The sequence below is a fragment of the Plecotus auritus genome (genome assembly GCF_963455305.1).
Source record: "Plecotus auritus genome assembly, chromosome: 4".
NCBI classification, from domain to species: Eukaryota; Metazoa; Chordata; class Mammalia; order Chiroptera; family Vespertilionidae; genus Plecotus; species Plecotus auritus.
Window position 1 is genome coordinate 31,775,031 of NC_137775.1, and position 26,967 is coordinate 31,801,997.

The window sequence follows — 26,967 nt, forward strand, 5'->3', positions numbered from 1 at the left end:
TCACAATCCGGGACTGCTGGCTCCCAACTGCTCGCCTGCCTGCCTGATTGCCCCTAACCACTCCCCTTCCAGCCTGATCGATGCCTAACTGCTCCCTTGCCAGCCCAATCGTCCCCAACTGCCCTCCCCTGACAACCCAGTCACCCCCAAATGCCCTCCCCTGCATATTCCCTCTTTATTAGATAGGGTTTTTTCTTTAGCATATTGGACAATCCTAACTGGTTTGGCTCAGTGGATGGAGCGTCGGCCTGTAGACGCAAAGGTCCCAGGTTCGATTCTGGTCAAGGGCATGTACCTTGGTTGGGGGCACATACCCAGTGAGTGGGGAGAGTGCAGGAGGCAGCTGATCGATGTTTCTCTCTCATAGATGTTTCTAGCTCTCTATCCCTTTCCCTTCCTCTCTGTAAAAAATCAATAAAATATATTTTAAAAAAAAAGAAACATGTAAGATTCCTCCATATCTGCCTGGCTGGTGTGACTCAATGGTTGAGACCCCAGGCTGCCGCCGCTGGGAGGGGATCACACCGTAGGGGTGCGCGTCCCTCCCAGGCTGAGACCCCAGCCCAGGCTGCCACCGCTGGGAGGGGATCACGCCGTGGGGGTGCGCGTCCCTCCCAGGCTGAGACCCCAGCCCAGGCTGCTGCCGCTGGGAGGGGATCGCGCCATGGGGAGTGAATTTGTTTTTGTTTTTTATAAAGGGTCAGGAGGGCCTCTGGGCAACATTCCGCCAGGCCGCTTACTCTGCTGGCTTTCAATGGCAGCCCTCCCTGAGACTGGGGGACTCCAGCGGGGCTGAGAGGACTGGGCGCTGCCATCTTGTGGCTATGGGCACCGCAATTTTTATCACAGAGTGACGATTAATTTGCATATTATTCTTTTATTAGATAGGATAACCAATTTTAGATGTTAGCATCATGATTATGATAATTGTTAAGTGTTATATGTTGTTAGTCTTTGATTATACCACTACACTATTAATTACTTCATGGATATATATACTGAGTGGCCAGATTACTATGATCTCTGAACATATAATAATCTGGTCACTCATTGTATATCCTATATAATAAAAGGCTAATATGCAAATTGTCCCCTTGACCAGGAGTTCGACTAGCAGGCAGGCCGGCCAACTGCCCATGTTCCCTCACCCTTGCCTGGCTGGCCAGACCCAACCAATGCACGAATTCATGCACCGGGCCTCATATACACAAACACACACACACACACACACACACACACACACACACACACACACTGAGTGGCCAGATTATTATGCGTTCAGAGATCATAATAATCTGGCCACTCAGTATATATATCTACACTAATAAAAGAGAAAAATGCAAATTGACCATACCTTTGCTATGCCCACAAGCCACACCAACAAGCCAATCAGGAGCGAGTATGCAAATTAACCCAACCAAGATGGCTGTGGCCACAGAGCGAGCAGGAGGCTTGGGTTTCCCCGGCAATGGAAGAAGCCAAGCTTCCCGCCTGCTCTGGCCAGCCCTGGCCTCCGCTCAAGGCTACAAAGTTTCAATTATAGAAGATAAATAAATCCCAGATACCAGGGCCTCTGCTTGGGTTGCTGGGGGGTGCGGCCAGCCTGCAAACCACCACAGGCCCCTTTCCCAGGCTGCCCCACGCCCCAAGGGAATCCCCACCCTGATCCGGGACACCCTTCAGGGCAAACCAGCTGGCCCCACCTGTGCACCAGGCCTCTATCCTATCTAATAAAAGAATAATATGCAAATTGACCATCACTCCAACACACAAGATGGTCTTCCCCATGTGGTCAAAGATGGCTGCCACAAGATTGCCAGCAGGGGAGAGCAGTTTGGAGGGACTAGGCCTGCAGGGGAGGGCAGTTAGAGGTGACCAGGCCAGCAGAGGAGGGAAGTTGGGGGTGACCGGGCCTGCAGGGAAGGGCAATTGGGGAGGACCCAGGCCTGCAGGGGAGAGCAGGTAGGGGGACCAGGCCTGCAGGGGAGTGCAGTTGTGGGGGACCATGCCTGCCATGGAGGGCAGTTAGGGGTGACCAGGCCTGCAGGGGAGGGCAGTTAGGGACAATCAGGCTGGCAGGGGAGCAGTTAGGCATCAATCAGGCTGGCAGGGTGGTGGTTAGGGGGTGATCAGGCTGGCAGGCAGAAGCAGTTACGAGCAATCAGGAAGGTAGGCAGGCGAGCAGTTGGGAGCCAGCAGTCCTGGATTGTGAGAAGGATGTCTGACTGCCCGTTTAGTCCCGATCCTATCCTAGGCACTTCGAGGGGTCCCAGATTGGAGAGGGTGCAGGCTGGGCTGAGGGACACACCCCACGTGCACGAATTTCGTGCACCGGGCCTCTAGTATATATAAATATATATATAGCTTTATCCACATTTTCATAACCCTTCTATATTTTTCAGTCTGTACCTTCTAATTCTCTTTTCAAGTAGTCTCTTCCTAGTCCTGTTAGAATAGTGATTTACCTGCTTTATTGGGGCAAATAAGTCTGGTGCTTTTCAATTCTTCTTACTTAAAATGCAGAACACTGTCAAAACATTTCTCATGTCATTTATTAGTTCTCATTTTATTTTTCAACTGTTTTTCCATGTTATAGATAAATAATTTGTTTCCTTGTCTTTTAAACACTTTTTATAAATTTGTTACAGTTTCATTTATCCTATAAAACAGTTTCTAAAAGTTAATTTTATCTAAGTCTCCACCCCTTTTTGATCAAGTTCTAAATTCTCACGTTAGTGCCACCCATTTCGCCAGTTTATTCAGCTTAATCTAAAGTTTGATTTTGTTTTTGGATTTATTTTCTTGATCACGTATCCTGCTTCAGGAAATAGTACTGAGGTCTGTGCCAGATGTGATATTAAGTGCTGGTGACACCGTGGTGAAAAGACACAGGACATGCCCTCGAAGATGTTAGTCTACTGAACAGCAGACGCTTAATCAATCCATATTTTAATCATTCTTTTATGTTATTACTTTCTTAAATGAGTTTTAAACAAATATGATCAAGGAGGCAAATGAGATTATTTGCAATGTAAGAATGAAGAATAAGGGAGACAAATAAAATGATATTGAAAAAGAAACTTTCAGTAAGGTGGAAACCCTTTCAATTCAGCATATAATGAGCTCTTGGAAGGCTTTTTAAATCTCTTTGAAGATTATCATGTTAAATATTTCATCTGGTTGTATCAACCCTTTATTAATTCCCTTCCAGAGCCATCAGAACCAGTTGGACATATTTGATGGAAATGTTGCTCACATAAGTACCTGGCTTTATCAAGCTGAAGCTCTATTGGATGAGATTGAAAAAAAACCAGCAAGTAAACAGGAAGAAATTGTGAAGGTAGCGAAAGAGGAGCAGTCATACTTCTGGGGGTGGAAGGTTTGGCTGTAGTCTTTCTCTGGTGGAATGTGCCAAGTTACCTGTGCACACGTTCTCCCATTCATCAGTGTTTATTTTGGTGGGAGGACCTGAAGTCTTGAATGAGTCTTAATATATGAACAGCTCTGATGCAAGTTGATTGTATTAAAATCTCTTCTTAGGAATCCCAGACATTTATTTAAACTGCCTTTAATTCTTAGTTAGTGTCGCACCCATGTTTGATTTTGATTTTTCCGGTGTGATAATTTGTGTTTTCTTACAATTAGCGTTTACTTTCTGAGCTGGACGATGCCAGATTGCAAGTTGAGGATGTTCGCGATCAAGCTGTTGTTTTGATGAATGCTCGCGGAGGCTCATGCAGGGAACTGGTAGAGCCCAAATTAGCTGAACTGAATAGAAACTTTGAAAAGGTGTCTCAACACATCGAAAGTGCCAACGTGAGTAATTATATTTTTATATAAGGCTATTTTTCATAGAAGTATGCATCTAAATTATAGATGAATATGTGGTATACATAAGTAAATAATTTTAAAAGTAAATTTTTAAAAGTAAATTTTTCTTGGAATGGAGCATTTGTCCTTGAGAAATGTGTACTTTGCTGAAGTTTGGCTGTCCCACTCCAAGGGCACTCCTAACCGCGAAAGGTAACGGAGACTTCCTTTGGGACGCACCTGTACTAGGTGGTGGCCTTTCTCTTTGTCGGTGGCCATGCAGGGATGGCTTTTAGATCATGGCACTGTTTCCTACTGTGCTCATATGTGGTCTCAGAATCCTCCAAACAGGCAGGCCACAGCCATTTGCACACTATTTCACATCCCTGAGGTCTTAAATATAACTGTGAGATTTTAAAAATGGGTGTAATAATAATGCTATGAGGTTGGTGAAAATGGGGTAATTCAGAGAAGCTCAAATTGGTAAAATCATTGCTGTAAATGAGTGAAATTAAAGTCAATTCAAATAAATGCTGATTTCTTTTCTGACATTCCATCCCTCTGATTAATGACAGAAGGTCCAGTTAAGAATATCTTTTTAAAGAATGATTTTCCTTCCACAGCTGCTAATTGGCCAGGAACCATTATCATACCAATCTCTGGTCACCATGGAAGCACTTGAAGCTGATGTGCCTTTCTCTGACTTGGAAAAATTAGAAAGTGACATAGACTATATGTTAAAAGTTGTGGAAAAGCATTTGGAATCCAGTAATGAAGATGAAAAGGTTGGTTCAGAGTTTTTCAAACTATGATGTTCTTATTTTTATTCTTTGTTAATTATAGTTTTACACCAATATTGTTTACCCAAATATCTGCCAAACATGATAGAACAGTCATGATTTTCTGATGAGTGTCAATGTAATTGACTTATGTAATGCTTAAAAAATAGACATCGCACTTTCTGACTAAAAATAGTGTTATCTTAATGCTAAACTAACTAGCATTCTTTATGTTTTAACATCAAATATGAAATATTTTAAGAAAGACATGACTTTTTTGTTGCATGTAATTTAGATGAACATATCTTGAGTTATATTTTGTAGGTTAGTTTTCCTCCTTGGGAACTGATGGTAAGTGACCCTATATGCATTTTTCTTTTGAGTAAATTTTTTCTTTCTAAACATTCAGATGGATGAGGAAAGAGCCCAAATTGAGGAAGTTCTACAAAGAGGAGAACAAATGTTACATCAACCTATGGAGGATAATAAAAAAGAAGAGATCCGTTTGCAGTTACTACTTTTGCACACAAGATACAACAAAACTAAGGTATTGTCATGGGGAGTGTCTGTTTCACTGAAATAACTCAGCCCTTGTCATTCAGATGTTTGATGTTGCATTCATGGACACCTCAAAACACACCATTGGGAATACTGTCTCCTTCTCCTTTCTGGTGTGCATTGCTAAACATGTTTATACTTAGGTGGGGCAAGAGTCAAAGAAAATAGGGAACATAAAACCTTATTATTGGGCATCTCTGTTGGATTTCTGATAATGTACTAAATCTTAAAAGGGACCTTTTTCTTTTAGAGTAGATTCCTCCTTCGGATCTGTAGTTTACATAGAGAGGCCTGACCATGTCAAAAAAAATGTCTAGTTTACAAATAACCAAATTAGTGAAGTTGATAAACTAGAAAAGCTTCACTACCAGCTTCCTTTTCAATGGCCATATCCCCCGCCACATTGTACAAGAGGTCTGTTCTTGTGACAAATAAATGCGGAACTCTAGATTAAATCTTGTTATTAACTTGATGATTTTAGTCTTGAGTTTCAGTTTCATTTAGGAATTGTAACCATTTTCAGAGTCACTAACTCAATGAACATGTATTTGTGATCATTTTACTATACTTTTGAATTTACAGAGGAATATCATTTTTCAGAAGTTCAATATAGGGATACAGTGAAACTATGAAAGAAGCTATCTTAATTCATGAGTAGATGCACTGTGGCTATTTGCAAGTAGTAGCCAGCATTTATTAAATTGTAGCTATCCACAAGTAAAAGAATTCAACTCCTTAAGGACTAGGGTGTGGCCCATCCCCTTTGTTATTTTGGAAGTTCTGATTAGAGGACACAGAAAATAGAATTATTAGGGCAGATAAGTAGTCCACTCAGTTTAGCTTAGTTTTGTCTGAAGTTAGTGTGTTAGGACCTTTTATTGTCTTATGTAGGATATTCATGTTCTATAATATTGTTCTCCAACGTTAAGATTATATATTGAATTACCTGTATGTTATTCTAATCAAAACCCCCATTGAATTTCTTGTTATGTTATAAATACATATTTAACTTAGTTACATTTTTAACAGTGAGGTTCTGAGGTCTTAAATATAATTGTGAGATTTTAAAAATGGGTGAAATAATAATGATATTAAAATGTTTCATTTCATATGGAAGTTTATGATTTGCAGCATATTCTCCTGTCCTCAGTAACTCAGGAAAGAACCTGTTATGCTTTCCTGTTTGCTAAATGAGTTTAGGTGGCATTGGTCTTAAAGTGAAACATTTCTGTTTAAGAGCAGGCTGCAGACGAAAATTAGAATAGAGATTGTTAAGGGTTTACATAGCAAAGCAGAGTAAAAATATAAAAAATCAAAACATAGTTTTAAAAAATTTGGTTCTAAGTATTGTACTTCTCCGCAAAATAGTCTTGTGCTTTTTTCAATTAATTGTGGGGATATTTTAAGAAATGTACATTATTATTTTTAATGATTTTACAGGCAATTCCTATTCAACAGAGGAGAACAGGCCAACTAGCTTTTGGAATTAAATCATCACTTCTTCCTACAGATTATTTGGTTGAAATTAACAAGGTTTTACTTTCTATGGATGATGCTGAGTTATCACTCAATACTCCAGAGCTAAGCACTGCTGTGTATGAAGACTTCTCTTTTCAGGAAGATGCTCTGAAGGTAAAACTCCAGGCAGGGCATTTGAATAGCTGCAGTTAATGTAGAAATAATGCAAGGAATTTGTCATTGTGCCTTCCTAGATGATCTGTAGCTTTTAAAACTTGGGCCAAGGAATTAATAAAGTGTATGAATAATAAACCTTTCCTGTATTCACCAAGGAAATATTATAAAAATTTAATTTTTTAAAAGTAGATATGGATTTTTAGTATGCAATTACTTCTTTCCATCGTAAGAGACATTTTTTAATCAAACACCTGCATAAAACATATTGCTTTCTTATAAACTGGACTGCCAGTTGGATATGAAATGTCAGCATTAATCTTGCCACCTATCATGATTTAACATTGGCCAATGGTTGGGGTATGGGATGGGATGTTGATTCTAAGTTAATTAGGGATCTAGAAGTATTCAGTTAACTCACAAAACTATTAAATATCATTAATGCTTGTTCATATAATCTGATTATACTTATACTAGAGGACCAGTGCACGAAATCGCTCACTTAGAGGGGGTACCTCAGCCTGGCCTGTTCCCTCTTATAGTCTGGGAGCCCTTGGACATCCTTAGTGCTGCTGGGGAGGTGGGAGAGGCTCCTGCCACTGCCACTGCACTTGCCAGCCATGAGCCTGGCTCAGGGCTTCTGGCTGAGCAGCACTCTCCCTGTGGGAGCCCACTGATCACTAGGGGCAGCTCCTGCATTGAGCATCTGCCCCCTGGTGGTCAGTGCGCATCATAGCGACTGGTCATTCCACTGTTCAATCTATTTGCATATTAGCCTTTTATCATATAGGATATAAGGTCACAATAAAATTGCTGATAGATTTGATGGCTTTGATTGACAGCTCATTTCTGTCATTTAAACTAGTATTATTATATATATAAAAATATAAATGATTTTAGCTTCAAGCACTTCATTACCTTTACAGAATGTTACAGAATTTTTTTATATCTGGAAAAATGCCACATGGAACATCTGTTAGGATTTTTTTCTCACCATTGGGATATCATGTAGTATTCCTCATACTTTGGTCAATACAGGGTATTTTTTTTTTAAGTTTTCAGTTTTGATTAGTAAAAATTATTATATGTCATTATCTATTAAATAAGTATTTTACCATATAAATTTTTCATCTGTGATTTCATTCTCTTTATCTCTTTGCTGGATTTTGTTGATGTTTGGCAATATATTTGTAGAATATCAAAGACCAACTGGACAAACTTGGAGAGCAGATCGCAGTCATTCACGAGAAACAACCAGATGTTATCCTTGAAGCTTCTGGACCTGAAGCCATTCAGATCCGGGATACACTAACTCAATTGAATGGAAAATGGGACAGAATTAATAGGATGTACAATGATCGTAAAGGGTATGTGTAAATTAAGTTAAAATTTAATTAAAAAAAAACCTATAAGCTCATGAGCCATGACAAAGGTCAAATGTACATTAAGATTAACGAGAGTATGTTTCACATCCTTGGAAGAGGCCCTGTTTAATAAATTGTGATGAGTGTAGTTCCTTAAAGAAAGAGGAAAGAGATTACATACAGGCAATCATTTGCAACATAATATCTTAATAATTAAAGGAAGCACCTTTAATTTTTAATATCTAAGTAGTGTCCATTTTCTTTAAAATAACTTAAGGGTTTTCATTAATGTTCACTTTCCCAACATGTTGATGATTAATGTGAGAGACAGGTACAGATAATTGGAATCCATATATAACCACAAACTCTTTAAAAATAACTTGTTAAATAAAATGATTTTGAGCCTCCTTCTTTCTAGATTTTGACTAGGCCTATTAATAGGTGGAATTAAAAAAAATGAGAAGATTTTTGGCAGTAACTGGGTATGTAGTAGAAAGGCAAATAAGATGTGAAATAGCCCAATATAAAGTACCATGTAAGAGAAAGTTAACACAGAAAAGTATATTGGAAAACTTTAGAGACATATACACAAAAATTAGGCATCATGGTCTTCACCTTTTTTGTTTTGTTTTGTTTTAGCCTACATATTCTATGTGATTATATAATCCTTGAAATGATCACTTTCAGTGGTCTTTTGGTATATTTGTTTGTATGGATTTTTAAATTCATCTGTATACATTTAGAGAATATTGTTTTAAGTGTACCTTTATGCATACTTCTATTTAATTAGACTTGTTTATTAGATAAAGATTAAATTGTTAAAAGTAGTAACATCTTAAGGCTCTGCACTGCATTATGAGATTGGTTTTTATACTCCTGCCAACAGTATATGTGAAAGTTAACCAAACCCTTGTTAACAATGAAAGGTTGTTTGTTGTTTTTTAAGACCTTTGCCAATAGTATAGTGCAATTGCATCTCAATGGATTTTCACTTCTTTATCAGTGACATTTCAATATTCTTACATATGTTTATTGGCCCCAGTGTTATTTCTTCTGTCAGTTGTTAGGTCATGTCTTTGCTTATTTTTCTAGTATGGTATTACTATTTACTGATTAATTTATAAGAGCTTTTTTCTACATTAAGGATATTACCTATTCATATTTCTTGTTTATTGCTTAGTCCCAGCTTTTCATATGCCGTCTAATTTTGTTAAGGGTATTTTTTTTTATGTATGGGTTTAATTTTATATAATTATATTGTATGAGTCTTTTTCCTTTGTGATTTTGGTTTGTTTATATGCATACAAATTACTTTTTATGTGATATTAGTTAAATATTTATGTATCCTTTAAAAACAATTTTGTTTGATTTAAAATTAACTTTTAATAACTAAGCCACCTGAATTTTATTTTTAAATATGTTTTGTGTTAAGGCTCCAGGTGGGTGGTTCTATATACTGACTGTTCAGTATCAAGCCTAGGGACCCAGGTAGGCAATGGTAACATCATCAGAGACCAGGAACTGAGGTGGTGAATGTTTTGGGGGAAAGATACCAATGCAATATTAGAGAAAGCAAACTTGTATGTTTCTAGATGAAGGCTTAGATTTTGAGTCCTTTGACTCTCTGGAAGTCCATAGACCTTCACAATTGCATATTGCCTCCCATATGAACTGACCATGTTCATAAAGGAGGTGATGACTTAGTGACTCCTAGTTGAACATTTCTCTCTCTCTCTCTCTCTCTCTCTCTCTCTCTCTCTCTCATTTAACCTATGGCTATACTGCTTAGATTTATTTGGTTTGCTGTTTATATTCTCAGAGTCTTTAGATCTTTGGAGCAACCTTTCTAGCAACATTTTCTCTTTATTATTGCAGCATCCCCAAAGTTGAAATTTGTGGTTGTTATTTAGTTACTGCACATTTTTACCAAAGACGATAAATATTGTTTTAATATTTTTTCATAGTATTCTGTTTGAAGTGCTCTTAATTTTGTCATGCCCAATAGAATGTTGCTTCCCTCTGGGCACTTAACAAATATTAACTACATTTTCAAAATGACGTTCATGGGAGAAGGAAAAATAAACATTATTTTAGAGTTAGAGATGTCAGGGATCATTTTATTATTTTTTAAAATAGTAATATCTTTTTATTATATAAAGTAAAAATTTTATTAATATTAAAATCTCAGAGGAATCTTCTAAGCCTTTCCCAGCACCACTTACAGAAATGAAAAGGCAGAAGGGAAGTGCTTAGAATCTGACTGCAGTAAACTTATACTTTTTTATACTTATTTTATATGTTCCAAATACGACTAGCACTGGACTTTGACTTTATCTTATTTCTAAAGGAGAGAGGATTAAATGGGCAACTCAGTAGTCCTTTGTCTCATTGCCTAACCTGGGCTTTGCAGGCACTTCCATACTGTACTGTGGATTAGTCATTGCACAGAGGATGTTAGTCTGCTAGAGCTACCTTAATAAGACACCACAGATTGGGTAGCTTACTCAACATACATTTATTGTCTCTCAATTCTGGAGGCTGTAACTCCAAGATCAAGGTTCCAGCAGGGTTAGTTTGTGTTGAGGCCTCTCTTATTGGTTTGCAGATGGCCACCTTCTCCCTGTGTCCTTCATGGCCTTTTCTCTCTGCTTTCTCAGACACAGAGAAAGGTATCTCTGGTGTCTCTTTTTCTTCTTATTAGGACACCAGTTGTGTGGGATTAGGGCCCCACCCTTATGACCTCATTTTAAAAATTAACCCCCTTAAGGCCCTGTCTCCTAATAGTCACTATAGGGGTTAGGGCTTCAACACATGAGTTTTGGGGTCACAATTCAGTCTATCACACAGAGAATAAGGGAGGGAAAGGAAATTTTGAAGTGCTTTGGCATTTTGGGTTTTGTTCTACCTGAGAAGTAAAACACCATAATTTTTTCCTAAGAGACTAGAGTAATTAAGCATACTTGACATTTCATGGTATTTGAAATGTTAAGTGTTTAAAGTTGGGTGGGTTAACTGCCTGTAGCTAATCCATCTTAATTTTCCAAGCTGGAGAAGGCTGTCTTTTCAGTTAATAAGCTGTCTAGTATGTGTGTGTATGTGTGCAGGTGTGTATGTGAAAGAAAGGGGGCTAGGATGGTGCTTGTGCCGATTTCTTGGTACAATACATGTTTCTCTAAAAGGAATCATTAACTGTAATCCATTATGAAAACTGATCCTAGTGCAGTGAGCTGTGAATTCGCTGATTTTGGAGCTTTCAGTTTAAATGAGATTTGAATTTATTTAGAAAAATAGTTTCCAAGCAGTCCTGGAAAGTTTGGAAACCTATTTTATGTTAATTTTTGTCCTCTAGTTATTTTGACAGGACTATGGAAGAATGGAGACAGTTCCACTGTGACCTTAATGACCTCACCCAGTGGACAACGGAAGCCGAGGAGTTACTGGCTGACACCTTGGCTCCAGATGGTGGCCTGGACCTAGAGAAAGCCAGGGTCCACCAGCAGGTGAGTGCTCTCCATCACAGGATGCAGATCTGCTAAGTAAGTGCCATATTCCTTTTTTCTTCTTCTTTTTTTTTATTTCAGAGAGGAAGGGAGAGGGAGAGAGAGATAGAAACATCAATGATGAGAGAGAATCATTGATCAGCTGCCTCCTGCATGCCCCCCACTGGGGATTTGAGCCTGAAACCATAGCATGTGCCCTGTTCAGGAATCGAACCGTGACCTCCTGGTTCATAGGTTGATGCTGAACCACTGAGCCACGCTGGGCCATATTCTTTTAGTATTTGGCATTTATGATATATTTTGAAAGTTAGGGCTAAATATATGAATTTTTAGATGCATTACAGCCTGTAAATTTTGTTCCAGATCTAGTTTTCAGTCATAAAGGCTTAAGAAACATTATTTACATTTTTAATTAGAATTTTAGTGAAATTTAATTAAAAATACTCTTTAGTGGCTAATATGAAAAAAAATTATTTATTATTTTAAAAAAATTTATATTTATGCCAGGCCAGTGTGGCTCAGTGATTGAGGGTCGACCTATGAACCAGAAGGTCACGGTTTGATTCCCAGTCAGGGCACATGCCTGGGTTGCAGGCTGGATCCCCGGTGTGGGGCGTGTAGGAGGCAGCCAATCAATGATTCTCTGTCATCATTGATGCTTCTTTCTTTGTCTCCCTCTCACCTCCCTCTCTGAAATCAATAAAAATATATTTTAAAAATTAAAAAAATTATACTTAGAATAACATTTGTAAAATTTTGTACCCAAGACTAAGGCAGAAAGATATCAGCATACCTCAGCTCTGTTTTCTGTACTTAGCACTTAGGCATCTTATTTCCATTTTGTATTATTGATAATTATTATAAAAGTAAATTATTCATGAGCTATATCAGGGCAGCTGCTCATGTAAGTCTAATTCAGTCTTAGGAAATATAACAGTAGCAAAATCGGTTCTGCTAATAAAATAGGTCTTTAAACACAATGGTCGAAAAGCAAGCAAAATTTCAATTTACCATTGTTAAAATATTTTCTCTTTTATTATATTTTAAAAACATATTTTATGTAGAAGGTTCATGAGGTGTTAACAAATACATTTATTTTTCTCATATACATGTTAATGCATTTTTCTTATTTTTAGAGATATAGATGAGTGCTTAAATTTAACTTTAAAATATTCTCTTTAAATCTGTTGCTTAAAAATTTAGAGACCAGTGAAGCAATGTCTCAAGAAAATGCACATTGAGGTTTACCTATATGCGATAGGACATAAGGGCATATGGGTTTATTTTTCCTTTTGAGGGATGCTTTCAAGCACGTATTTGGAAAAAGATAAGCAATCCCATTTAATCAAACCTGATTGATGCTTATGCTTCAGTTGTAAACAGCTGCTATGTATTTCATATTATTTATCTATCCTGTTTCACTGTATGACATGCACAGACGTGGGTGAGATTTCAAAATGGGTTTTGTTTAGTGTGTTTACTGAAATTTAATGAAAGTGTTTTTAAATGCCTTTTTCATGAACATAATGTATGCCAGGACTTTGTTCCTCTGACACTTAAATTAATGCCTGGGAACCTGGGGGGTCCCTTGCATCGGAACATCTTAATTTAGTTGCAGAATTCATCTTGGGTTGTACTCTGTTGTAGGAACTTGAAGAAGGGATCAGCAGTCACCAGCCCGGTTTTGCAGCACTAAACAGAACTGGGGACGGGATTGTCCAGAGACTCTCCCCCACAGATGGGAGCTTCTTAAAAGACAAGCTGGCAGGCTTAAACCAGCGTTGGGCTGCGATCATCGCAGAGGTGAAGGATCGGCGGCCAAGGTGACTGAGCCTCAATAAGTTAAGGGCACAAGGGTAGACATTTTGGGCAGGGCCTTTTAAAGATACAATCAGAGGAGTTCAAAGTTCTCTTGTTGCCTGATATTACAGTAGCTCTGCTGACAGTTAAGACCTGCACTGTCCTTGTTCTGCATTTTAGAACCCTTCTCCTAACTGAATTTTCAGGCTGTCCATGAAGTCCCACTTTTCTACGCAGTATGATACTGTAAAAATTGCCTTGTTCTTTTTATTTCTGACTGTTTATTGTGATACGGTGACCATGTGGCAGGAACTGGAAGTAGTTGAAAGAACACTCTGGACTTCCAGTCTGAAGATCTGGCTTCAGGGTCAGGCTTCTCGCTTGCTCATTTCCTAACTGGACCTTGGGATCTTCATTAGTAATCCTCTTACTCGGTCGCTCTTAGTCACAGGGTGTGCTGTGCTCATATATATGTCAGTGCTTGGTAAATAATACCGCAACTCTTCCAGGTAATAGGATACATATGATGTATTGTTGTTTGTTCTTATGTCAAATTATGTTACAATGCCCCAGATTTTATTAGGGTATCTTCTGGTTGTAAACACTTTACCAGTGACTATAAAGTTCAACATTATACGTGTGTTATATATTACTTTAAAATTATTTGAAGTTATTTTCCTGAGATGGTTAATAACTAATGGATAATTTCTACTTTGCTTAATACATTCTGTCTCATAAATGACCTTTTTTTGGGATTAATGGTAATTGTGGGCTAAAAATTTCCAGATTTTTTTTTTGCTAATTTTAACTCTGTAGATAATGTATTATTTTAGAACAATGCTAATATTTTGTTAAAGGCCAACCTAATATCTTTTTAAGTCAAATACAGGCATACTTTGGAGATATTGTGGGTTCGGGTCCAGACCACTATAATAAATCAATTATCATAATAAAGCAAGCCACACATATTTTTTGGTTTCCCACTGCATATAAAAGTTATGTTTAAACTATTATATATTATATTATATACTGTAGTCTATTAAGTGGGTAGTAGCATTTTGTCTAAACAACCCATTACATACCTTAATTAAAAAATACTTTATTGCTAAAAAATGCTGACCATCATCTGAGCCTTCAATGAGTCAATCTTTTTGCTAGTGAGGGACTTACTTTCAATTTGTAAGAAAATACAATTCCTGTCAAACACAGTAAAGTGAAACACAATAAAGTGAGGTATGCCTATATTATAACATAAAATATTCAAGTATGACTATTTGGCCTTTGGCTGCTTTTTATAAAATAACAACATCTATCATTTTGTGTATTTTGGTAAGAAGCAATAGTAGTTTGTGTGTCTTGGTTGAGAGTTTGCCACGTAGCAGAGATAGTGTTTAGCACCTTGTACACCAGGCCCCATTTAATCCTCACCACTATCCACTAGGACGGGTGGGGAACCTTTTCTCTGCCACGGGCCATTTGGATATTTATACCATCATTTACGGGCCATGCAAAATTATCAATTTAAAAATTAGCCTGCTATATTTGGTCAAATATTTAATTAACTCCTAATGCCTTGGCAGGGCCAGACCAAATGATTTCTTGGGCCTTATACCACCCATGGGCTGGAATTTCCTCATGCCTGCTCTAGGGCACCAGTAGGCCCATTGTACAGCTTTAGAAACTGAGGCTCAGAGAGGTGAGGTCCAAGGTCTCACACAAAGTTACTGATGATGCTAACTTATGCTCTCAAATACAGTGCTGTACAAACTTGGGAAGGCCACCGACCTCTGTAGCTGAGTTTTCTCTCTGTAAATGAGAACTCTGATATTTTCTTAGAGGAATGTCATAAGGATTAAATTAGAGTGTTTATGAAAAGCATCTCTCCTGCATGCCCCCTACTGGGGATCAAGCCTGCAACCTGGGCATGTGCCCTTGACCGGAATTGAACCTGGGACCCTTCAGTCCGCAGGCTGAAGCTCTATCAACTGAGCCAAACCGACTAGGGCAAGAAGAAAAGATTTTAAGGAAAAAATGCCATGTTTTGATGAAGATGCAGTGTTGTCGCAGAGGTGGGGTGATGGGTCATGGCATTTAGGCATCACAGGGGAAGGATCCTGAAACTGAGCTTTGAAGTGTTTATAGCAATTTCCCATAAATTCCTCCCAGGGAAGGCCTTCTAGGGAAAAGAAGTAGAACAGGCAAAGGTGGGAGGGAGGCATGAACAGTATGGCAGGTGAGAGACCTGCCAAGGTTAGATGGAGAGGAAGGTTCAGGGACCAGGGCCAGGATGGAAGCTGAGGTTCTTAGATCTTCTATGCCATGCCCATAAGTTTTCATGGGGAATCTCTCCAGCTTGAAAATTATCTATCTGCCAGGTCTTCTAAAGGAAAAGGATGTACCCGCTGGCATGGTATTAGCAACAATACAGAAATTCTAAAGTTTTTCAAATGGATCTCTGTGGGATGTACTAATTATTGCTTCCAGAACTAAGAAGTTGAAGCCACTACTTATTTTACTCATTTTTTTGAAGAGAAAAGAATAATGCACCCCTTCTCCAACATCTGATATTTTAACTAAAATGCTTGTTTTTATAAATTCATGGTTTAACTTCACTTCAGTTAGTCATTTATCTTAACTCAGAGCCACGTTGGCACTTTAAGAGCTTAGATGTGTACTGTTATCATAGTCATCGAAAAAGCACAGACTTCTATCTGTTTTGTATTGAGTGCCCATAGTTAAATAATTGCAAAGGTCAACAGCGCACAGTGTTATTTCTTAATGAGCATTTGTTGTCTACTGTTTGAACATGAATTTGAAGCTTGTTTTTATTCATAGGGATAACATTTAAAATGTAGATTATATTTAGCTAGTTTGCAGATGAAAATTTTGTGACTCAAATATGCAGTATTGAAATAACTTGCTATTTTCCTTCATAGATATATTTTCAAAATACTAAATTAGTCATGATTATGAAACATGAAACATTTAAATGCCAGCTTATTTTTTTGAAATACAAGTCTATAATAGTATTTTAGGTGTTTCCAAAGTTGTTATTTTAGTGAAATACTCTTTGATATAGAGGGTAAATTACCTGTTTTGGTATTTTTAGTCTTAACAATAGTACTGTTGCTTGATTTTTTTGTTTTTAATTTTGAAGCAGTATTCCCTCCTAATGGATACTTAAATTTGAAAACATGATTTTCATTAGTTTTTTAAATATTAAAATACCCTCTTTCAAATATTACTGATTCTTTACTAAATATATAAGTATTTATTTAGCATTTTATTTAATATATATGTGTATATATATATATTTGTTTTTTTGTGGTTGAAAAGACAAAATTATAGCTGTAAAGATATAAATGATACAATGTAATTTATTAAAAAATTGCATTCTATTTTTAAATCATCAGCTATAAAATTAATGGTACCACCCCCAAGCTCTAAATAGCTTTCAAACCCTTTCTTAAAAATAAATAATCTTGTTTGTCATATGAGTTCTAATCATATTCTCATCTTCTGACACATGGTTTATATACTTACAAATGTTATTCTTATAACATTTAAATGATCTAATTAAGGCAGTTTCTTTTTTATATTCATAATGACTATTTGTGTCCTTATGTCCTTTAAAACTTTATTTTCTAGATCTCTTTTTATGACTAGGCTATATTTAAATATCAGTTTTATTTTAATGAACCAACTAGATTTCCATTTTCTAATACTTACAAAAAAATTCCATTCTCAGTATCTATTCTTTCTTTCCTGTGAATAAAGTGGAATAATAGTTGCCACCTAATGTTAATAATATGTCATATAATGAAGTCTTTCTCTCTCTATGGAGTAATTATATGCTTTTTCTTATACTTTTAGGTCAAAACACTTTTCATGGTTTTTAAAAAGTCCATTATGTTGAACAGTGGTATCTAGCTTAAAAAATTCTTATTATTAAATTTCAATATAATTTTCATGATGAGAGAAAATAGTCTTTAGTTTCAATGTTTTTGAATTTAATGAAGGAAGAATTCTTACATTATCAAATAATTGGTATTGCAGAATGTATACATTATTATTGACACATTAAAACATGTATTAATATAATTATTAGGACTTATTTCATTTGCGGTTTTTTTAGTACAGATATGCAAAGTAAATGTGTGCTGTTCTGCTTAATTGGATAATTTTTCCCAATATTTTTCAATAATATATTCTTTTAGGCTACAAGGAGGAAGCAAGCAAGTGATGGAATATAGAGGGAGACTAGATGAGATCATCTGTTGGTTAACAAAGGCCGAGAATGCTGTGCAAAAGAGACCCACCACCGAGCTGGAAGAAAATTTGAAAGAATTAACAGTAAGTGGTTTGTCTCTACATTTGCCAATCCTTTTTTGATGCACGAACAATTACACTAAAAATAAGATAAAATATTAGAAGAAAAGAGTAAGAAACTTTGTACTTTGTGGTATATGTGGTGAACTTTAAAGAGGACTATCTTTGTCTTTTCTTCTAAAGAGCAGCTGTAGTTGTTCTTGCAGAGGTAAGGCTTCCCTCATAAAAATGATAAATCATGTGGTCTCAGTATTAGACCTAACGTTTTTAGGATATTTTAAACAGACATCATCATTGTAGAATAAATTATTGCTTTGAAGTAAAGATTTTGCTTTTGGATTTAGAAGATAATTGCTAATTACTAGCTATAAAGTTGAGTTTTGTTGAAACAAGAAAACTATTAAGTGTCTTGAGAGTAACTCACAGCGGGTTACTCTAGACTTAGTGTCATGGTTGTATTAATACATTTTTTTCTGTTTATCTACAACCTACAAGGATTGTTTATAATTGTTTTTTTATACTACATATAAAATACATAAGGATATATAAATAAATGTACTCAAATAGCCATAAATTTTATATTTTTGTGTGTTAAGAATAGAAAGACTTATTGCAGAACACAAACATACTGTGTTCATATTTTTATTTAAAAAAAGAAGAAATTGGGTGTGTATGTGGATGAACACAAAGGCATGCATCAAAGTATGCCTAAAAGGATACCTATTAATTTGAAGAGATTTTTGTGTAAAGGAATAAGATTGAGGCATTTTGGAAACTATTAGTAACAACAAAAAAATATTATGTGGGAAACAATCATTAAGTTTTCTTTTCAAAATGTGACATCAAATAGCTAACAAACTTGTTCCTGTTTTAACTACAAATTTCATTCGTTTTCTTGGAATATCCCTTCTGTAAACAATTTGGGGGCCAACGCAAAGGGCGGGACAGTACAATAGGGTCGGTAGAGATGAGGTAGAGAGCGATGCATACAAGGCTTTTTATTTTGTTTTGGCCTTTCATTGGAACTGACATCATTTGCATCATCTAAGAACAGAATGTTAAATTATCAATGCAGATATGAGAGGATATGACCTTATTATGAGATGGGGTGGCGGGTGGGAGCACCCGAGTGAGTGCACATTGCAAGAGGTTGGTCGTTCCCATATCAATTACAATGTGTTAACATATATTCAGACTTCTTATAAGCTTAGTGTCTACTTAAGAAATTAAAAATTCACATTTGTAAAATACCCAAAGTATGTTAGTTTCGAATATAGTTCTTGAACTTTCTCTAGTATGACAACCTTCTAACCATACTTCTTTTCTGACACCTTTAGGACTTAAACCAGGAGATGAACGTACAAGCTGAGAAACTCAAATGGCTGAATATAACTGAATTGGAAATGCTTTCAGATAAAAGTTTGAGTTTACATGAAAGAGAAAAGATTTCAGAAAGCTTAAGAACTGTAAATTTGATGTGGAATAAGGTGTGCATTAAGAATTACTGTGACACCTTTCTAAGTAACTTTATCGTAGAATTTCACTGATTTTACTGTATGTAGGCGAATTATGAATGTCCAAGAACAAGCAGTGCTGACTGTGCAGAGAATTCCAACAAACACACTTTGGGAAATACTATTCTGGGATATTTCATTCATTCATGCTGTCATTCACTCCCTGAATAGGTTTTAACTGAACTTTCACTTTATGCCAGTCACCATTTTAATACAGCAAAGAGTATGTCACTCCTTCTAATCCAAAGAGTTTATTGTGGGGAGACAAGTAGCAAAGCAATTATAACATAGAAGGATCCATAGGGATATAAAAGTAGGGCATATACCTGGCCTTAGGGGGTAACTGGATGTTTTTTTGGAGGAGATAATTTCCAAGCTAGTTTGTAAAGGATGAATAAGAATTGGACAGATGAACAGTGGGCAAAAGGGCATTGCAGAGAGAACAGCAGCAAGTGAAATGGTCTAGAAGAGACAGAGAATGAGCACAATGCACTTGGGTCCTGGAAGTCGCTCAGTATGAAGTGAAGAATGAGTGATGCTGGCAAACATCAGATCCTGGAGGCCGCACCATGCATCACAAGGAATTTAAGCTGTGTCTTGAGAACAGTTCATCACTTTGAGAGCAGTGGGCAGCTGTCGAAGGTTGTTAAGCAGAAGAAAGTTACCTTTTGAAAGTTCACAATAGCTGAACTATAGAGATGGATGGAGTGATCCTAGGATGGATGTTCTTAGGATATCAGGAAGTCAAGTAACTCCTCTTAGCAAAACCCACTATCAGATCAGGATAGCTGATCTGGAAAGATCAATTAGTCATTAGCTTTGTCAAGGGGTTTTCAGGGAGACTGATGATGACTTCAGATTTGGACTGAATGTCTAGTTGCCAGACTGAAAATATATTTTTGGGAGTCCTTGGAATCTTTAAACTCCGTATGGTAGATGTAACCATTAGAAACCAGGACCCAGGGAGAGAAGCCTGAGTCAATGGTAGAAAGACCAAAAAACCTACCCTTTAGAATGTTAGCATTTGATGGATGGGCAGAGGGGGCAGAGGAGAATGAGCTGGTGAAGGACACTTAGAAGGTCAGAGAGAGGTGGGAGGAAAGTCAGGAATACAGACTGTTCAGAGTTCAAGGGAGGGGGAGTGACAGCATTAAATGTTGCAAAGGGCCAGGGCAGCTAAGGACTGGATGGTGTTCTTTTTAAATATATATATATATATATATATACTTTTATTGATTTCAGAGATGAAGGGAGAGGGAGAGAGAGATAGAAGCATCAATGATGAGAGAGAATCATTGATCAGCTGACTCCTGCATGCCCCCTCCTGGGGATTAAGCCTGAGATCAGGGCATGTGCCCTGACTTGGAACGGAACCATGATCTCCTGGTTCATAGGTTGATGCTCAACCACTGAGCCACAACGGTTGGGATGGATGGCATCTTGATAGTAATGTTGGTGGAGTAGGGGCTTAAGCAAGACTGCAGTCGATAGCAAAGCTATCATGTAGACTAACACTTTCTCTTTGGGAAACATAATCATCTTTATTTATATGGTACTCTTCTCTTTCCACTTGGCTGGATGCTATAGGTATGCAGAGATGTGCCCACTGCACTGAAGGAACGTGTCCCAGAGCCCTGTTCCATTTCTCAGTCAAGAACTGCTGGTAAGATACAGTTTATTCCTTAAGCATTTTTAATAAACATAGCAAAACATTATGACTATGAACATCACATATGAATTAGAGAAAACTTTAAACTGAAAAACACAACGCAGTTGTGATTTGTTTTTCTATTTTCAATTATTTGAAAGGAACGTCTTCTTTAAACCCAACACATACTTGACTGCAAGGCACTCATGAGAGATAAACTTTTTGCCTTTCGTGGGACCTGGTCCCCAAGAGAGCCTGGGAAGGGAAGGGAGGAAACAGGGTGGGAAAATGAGGACATGCAGTTTTTTAGAAAGTCAGCTATAACTATTATGCAACATGCCCTGGGAGGGGTGTAATTGCATGCAGATCATGACTGAGAACAAAGGATTAGGTATCCTGGAACCAGGTGGGAGATGGGGTTTTAGAAGAGTTCTCCATCCTAGGGAAGCTATTTACTGATAGATGCTGATGATCCCTTATGTGTGGAGGAAAAAGAGTTTTTCTCACTATTTTCTTCTCTCCTTGTCCCGATCAGAGTGCGGGTTACGGCACCATAGCTATTACACCGTGCCTTGTAAGCTCTCTGAAACACCGTGCTCTGCTCTTTCTCTTGGCACTTACCTGGCCCTTTAATTTTGGAACTGGAAATTTCAATAGATGATTTTGTCAAGGTATATGCAAACCTGTTGGGGGTTTTAATTTAAATTGTGCTGAATTTATGTATTGACTATATCTTTTAGAAAATTATTTAAGTCTTATCTAATATACCATATGCTAAAGTGGGCTCCAGATGGGTCTAATAATTCAGCTACCTTATATAAAACTAAAGAAAAACAACCAACCTCCCATCATTAAAAATAAAAGACAAACACAAACAACCAAGAGAAAAAATATATATATCCAAGTTTTGAAGAAGACAAGAATCTCTAACTGAAAATTATGGAAAAACAATCTCCCAGGACAGATTTATGGATCTGATCACCAAAATTTGATAACATCTATATGTTAAAAAGAAAACACACATTAAAAATCCTAAAGTAGAAACAGTGTTTTCAGCAATATGGCAAGATTCATCATTCCTATAAAAATGAGTTCTTGCAAATTGAAAAGGAAGCAGATAAAGACCACAGTTATAAATTATACTATATTTGGTTAACAAACAAAAAATGTTTGCTCTCACTGATAATAAAAAACCAGTAAGTGAGCACACTGGTGAGCACAGTGTGTTCATCCATTGAGACAGAGTATCATTGGTGTGTATCTTGGATGCAGAGTCCACACGTTGCTATTGCAAATCTCAATTTTCAACTTTTAAGGAAAAGAAATTTGCTAATAAGTATTAAATACATTACTTTTATTTTCATGTTTTCTGATTCAGTCATTCTACTTTAGCAAAATGATACCATGGTGTTCATCAGAAATATGCAAAATACTCTACACAAAAAAGACATGCCTTGTGAGTTCTTTTTTAAAGAGAAATATAAGGAGCCATCTAAGTATCCAGCTGTAGGGAAAGAGTTAAGTAACAGGTAGTGAATATATGTACATATTAGAGGCCCAGTGCATGAAATTTGTGCATGGAGGGGGGTCCCTCAGCCCGGCCTGCACCCTCTCCAATCCGGGACCCCTCAGGGGATGTCCCTGCGGGATTGGGCCTAAACCGGCAGTCAGACATCCCTCTCGCAATTCAGGACTGCTGGCTCCTAACTGCTCACCTGCCTGCCTGCCTGATCGCCCCTAACTGCCTCTGCCTGCCTGCCTGATTGCCACTAACCACTCTCCCCTGCCAGCCTGATTGCCCCTAACCACTCTCCCCTGCCAGCCTGATCACCCCTAACCACCTCTGCCTCAGCCCAGCCACCGTGGCTTTGTCCAGAAGGATGTCTGGAAGACGTCCAGTCTAATTAGCATATTACCCTTTTATCAGTATAGATATTCTTACTTAGGTATTCACAATGATGTGGATGAAAAATTGCTAATGCTCATATTATAAAGCCTTGCAAGCTCTCTGAGCATCAGAAAACTATGAATAAATTGGCTTTATAATTAAGGCAAACCTCTTGACAAAATAAAATAGCAGTGCTAATTTTCTCACAGTTGGTGTATCTCTTACTATATCTTCTCTTGGTGTCAGTGTTAGTTACTTCTGAGTTATTGCTGCCCTAGAATATTGTATAACTGGGTGTTTAATTGGCTTTACAGCTACCAAAGACATAAATACTGTCGGAAATACCATTGCCATTTCCATATGAAGAAATAAAAACTCTCACCATTTTTTAACCTAATCTAAATTTTACATAAGCACACAGACGCATGTCACCATTGCCCCACCACAGTCAGAATATCCTGTTGATTCGGTAGTACTTTGCTACATTTTTTATTTCAGCTCATCCTGGTGCCCTAAAGGTGGTGCTAGTATCCTCTGCGTCAGAGCCTCCTGCTCAGTCTCCTCATACTTCGGAAATTTCAATCCCTGATGATCTGGATAAAACGATAACAGAACTAGCCGACTGGCTGATATTGATCGACCAGATGCTGAAGTCCAACATTGTCACTGTCGGGGATGTGGAAGAGATCAATAAGACGATTTCCAGAATGAAAGTAGGTGCACAGGGTAGAGGTTTGTCATGGCAACACCTCAGCACACGGGTAGACACGATCTGTTTGGCTCCCTTTTGTTTGTCCTGAACTCTGGGAGAGTGAGCTTGCTTTAAGAACGTATTTATCTGCCAAACAGCCATCCCAGACGAGCTTGGAAGAGTCCAGATTTTCTTGCATTTATGCTGTTTTGGTAAGATCACCTTTACCACTTGAGTTGTAGACTCAGTGTATATTTTAACATCTGAAACAGATTATAAATCTAGTCCCATCAGTACAAATGTAAACTAGTGTTACAGTTAATGTCTAGTGTGATGTAGGATAATTTCCTGAAGTGCCTTTTCAACTTATGCTTTATAATGAGCTAATTTGTTTAATCGCTGACATTGGAAGTGGGAATGCCTGACCATCATTTTATATATATACACAAACACGCCATGGCATGCCAATTTGTAAAGTTCTTTCTCCATATTCAGTGTGTGCTAGCTTCTGGGCTTGTGTGCTGTATATTTATACTAAATACAAATTGGGAATGAACCATTAAATAACAACAGTGATTGCTAATTGTTACTAAGTGCTTAATGTGTGTTGGGCACTTTTGTAAGTAATTTACATGTTTACTTCCTTAACTATCTTTTGAGATAATTACCAAATGTATCCCAGATTACAAATTTGCCCGACTACGATGGAGGCACTGAATGTGTGCAAGTAAACGGTCTCTGCGCAGAGCAGAGTGTAATAACAGGCACAGGCAGGTACACGTGACCGGATAGGGGAGCCCAGATGAAGAAGAGAGTTACTGCCACAGCGATGGAAGGCAGACCATGTGGGATTTTCACATCTAGAAACAAGTAAATGGCATAGCTGTTCTGGGGAGCAGAGTGAATAAAGACATGAGGTGGGGGAGCATGGGGAGGGTGAGGGACATGGGGTCAACATTTGTGCAGCAAAGAAGTGCAGTAGGAAGTGAGATCGCAAGGGCAGCTGAGTTCCCTCTGACAGAGCTTGCAGGCCATGCAGAGCCCTTTGGACTTTTCATCTGTAAGCAATGGGCACGTGTTTTTATTCCTTTTCTTTTTTACATTGTGGCTGGAGACCAATGATAACAATGATCTCTCTTAGCAGGAACAATGGGAATAGTGCAAGAGATGCTTAATACAAAGAAAAGAGCCTTTCTGGGCTCCTGAAACCATGCTGTCGCAATTAGCAGAGATTCGGAATAGCAGAAGTGAAATGTAGATGAGGGTTTGATTGATTCAATTTTGAGTATGTTGTGTGTTGAGAGGTTCTTGGCCATTTTGAAAGAAATGATCGGCATTCATTGAAATGTCTCTCTGGGCCCCGGATTAGAAGTTGTGAATAATCCATTTAGAAATAACATTTGACACTGCAGGAGTAATTGGAGTCTGCAAAATTAGTGAATTCCTAAAGAGGAAGAGCTGGGAGAGAATCTTTGCCATACCATTTGTACCTATTGGAAATAGTCTTTATGGCTATTAGTTCCATGGTTGAAACACACCATTTCCTGACATTAACTTTCCTCCCATCTTTATCAAGAGATAACTGTAGAGCAACATTTTTTTTTTGTGTCTAAAATTATTTAATTTACAGTTATTGAATTAGCATTTTTCTAACAGCTCACTGCCATTCCTGTAGGTGACGTTAGTGTTCATACCTGATGTAGGCCCGGTATGCACGGTATCATCTGCAGAAATCACTGCTAATGTTTTCAGAACAGTTTTTAGTTTTTAAAGGGACTTCTTCATTTAATCTCCTCAGACCTGATATAGCTGAGCTGTCAGTATCTTATAATTTCTTTTTGTGAAAACAAAAACACAGAGAGGGGAAATGCCTGGTAACGTAGATGGTAAGTGGCAGAGCTGAGATTTGAACCTAGGACTTACTGTGGCACATCGCAGATGCCTCACTCTCCTGTTTAGGAGACAGACAACTTTGATGTCAGTACACCAGTTTTGCTCCTTAGTGTTCTTGGCGAATAGCCTATTAACCTATCTTAAAAATCATTTCTTCTTAAACAGATCACAAAGGCGGACTTGGAACAGCGCCATCCTCAGCTTGATTATGTTTTTACACTGGCTCAGAATTTGAAAAATAAAGCTTCCAGTTCAGATGTGAGAACAGCAATCACAGAAAAATGTAAGTCCAAAAAAATTATATGTCATCATCAACTTTCACTGAAAATGGTTACACACATATACACCTTTTCAAAGATTATTCAACCAGAAATTAATATTATTTGATATTTGATACTCTTTACCTATGAATAAATACAGTTTTCCCTTTTTTTAAAAACTTTTGTGAACAGTCAGAATTCCCTTTTGAATTCCTCAAAGTGTTAATATTATTACGTTTAAGTAGTTACTGATTCATTGGATTATTTGCTGTTAATGTAATATTCCTTTTGAAGGAACCAAGAAAAGAAAAATTAGAGAAATCCACAGGAATGCAAACCCATTCTTTCATTGTAATTCATTCACTAAAATGAAATCTTAGCATGTATTTTAACTCATGTTCTCAAAATTCAGTCCAAAAATATTTATTGAGCAACTACTCTGTACCTCTGTAGCTGGCAGTAATTTGGGAACACCTTAGCTAAAGACAAAATAAAGCAAAATAAAAAATAAGCGAACAAAACAACCACAGCCACGATTTTTGTTTCGAGTTTAATATCTGCCTTAAAAGCATCTGTATGTCATATAAAACAAAATCTAAATTCTCAAGAATGGAAAGGCAAAAACAATCTAATAATAAAAGGAGGGAGAAAGAAGTAAAATAGCGAATTCAGGAAAAAGAACACCACTTTGTGAGACACTAAAAGTGCTCTGCTAACTCCTCTTTTATAATAAACCTTGTTGCCACATTTATTTTGAAATCAAAACATACGTTAGGGACTTCTAGGGACAGTCACTGTCTGCTTTTATCACCCTCTCTTCCACTCCAGCCCTCGGCCTCATCTGTAGCTGTTCTGTACTGTATATGTCCTTTAAAACTTTTGGACAGTTCTTATTCTCCTTACTTTCATTCGCATATTTTTTCCTCAGCCTTTTCTCCCCACGTGAAATTCTCCTCAGCTAATAAAATGTCAGCCCTTCTGTAAAGTCTTTCCCACCCTGTTTGGCTTTAGTTCCTGCCATGATCTTTGCCCCCATAACTTCATTGTGAATCTCATAGTTACTGAAATTTCCTCCACAGATTGTGAATAGTCACCTTTCTGGGGCCTCCCACCATGCTTCATACAAGTGATGGACTTAATCTGTGACAGAATATAAACTGGAATGTATTTTATCACCTTGTTTACTATTTCTTGAGGGGAGAAATTCTACTATTTCTCCTATAAAAAAGGTGCTTCGGTTTCAAAATAAATGTGTGGCAGCAAGATTGTTGCAAAAGATGAGTTAGCAAAGAGCTTTTACT

At 37.5% G+C, this 26,967-nt stretch overlaps 1 protein-coding gene across 4 annotated transcripts in view; it reads left to right on the forward strand.

Moving 5' to 3' along the window:
* UTRN (utrophin) overlaps nucleotides 1–26,967 on the forward strand; it is a 479,531-nt gene that overhangs the window by 204,991 nt on the left and 247,573 nt on the right. For all 4 annotated transcript variants that reach the window (XM_080663479.1, XM_080663480.1, XM_080663478.1 and 1 more), the window contains 13 exons: nucleotides 3,212–3,340; nucleotides 3,646–3,816; nucleotides 4,434–4,595; nucleotides 4,999–5,136; nucleotides 6,588–6,779; nucleotides 7,974–8,146; nucleotides 11,493–11,643; nucleotides 13,291–13,466; nucleotides 17,661–17,796; nucleotides 19,110–19,259; nucleotides 20,874–20,949; nucleotides 23,321–23,535; nucleotides 25,572–25,689. In XM_080663479.1, coding sequence (XP_080519605.1) covers nucleotides 3,212–3,340; nucleotides 3,646–3,816; nucleotides 4,434–4,595; nucleotides 4,999–5,136; nucleotides 6,588–6,779; nucleotides 7,974–8,146; nucleotides 11,493–11,643; nucleotides 13,291–13,466; nucleotides 17,661–17,796; nucleotides 19,110–19,259; nucleotides 20,874–20,949; nucleotides 23,321–23,535; nucleotides 25,572–25,689 — 1,987 coding nt within the window. The remainder of the gene's footprint in view (nucleotides 1–3,211; nucleotides 3,341–3,645; nucleotides 3,817–4,433; nucleotides 4,596–4,998; nucleotides 5,137–6,587; nucleotides 6,780–7,973; nucleotides 8,147–11,492; nucleotides 11,644–13,290; nucleotides 13,467–17,660; nucleotides 17,797–19,109; nucleotides 19,260–20,873; nucleotides 20,950–23,320; nucleotides 23,536–25,571; nucleotides 25,690–26,967) is intronic.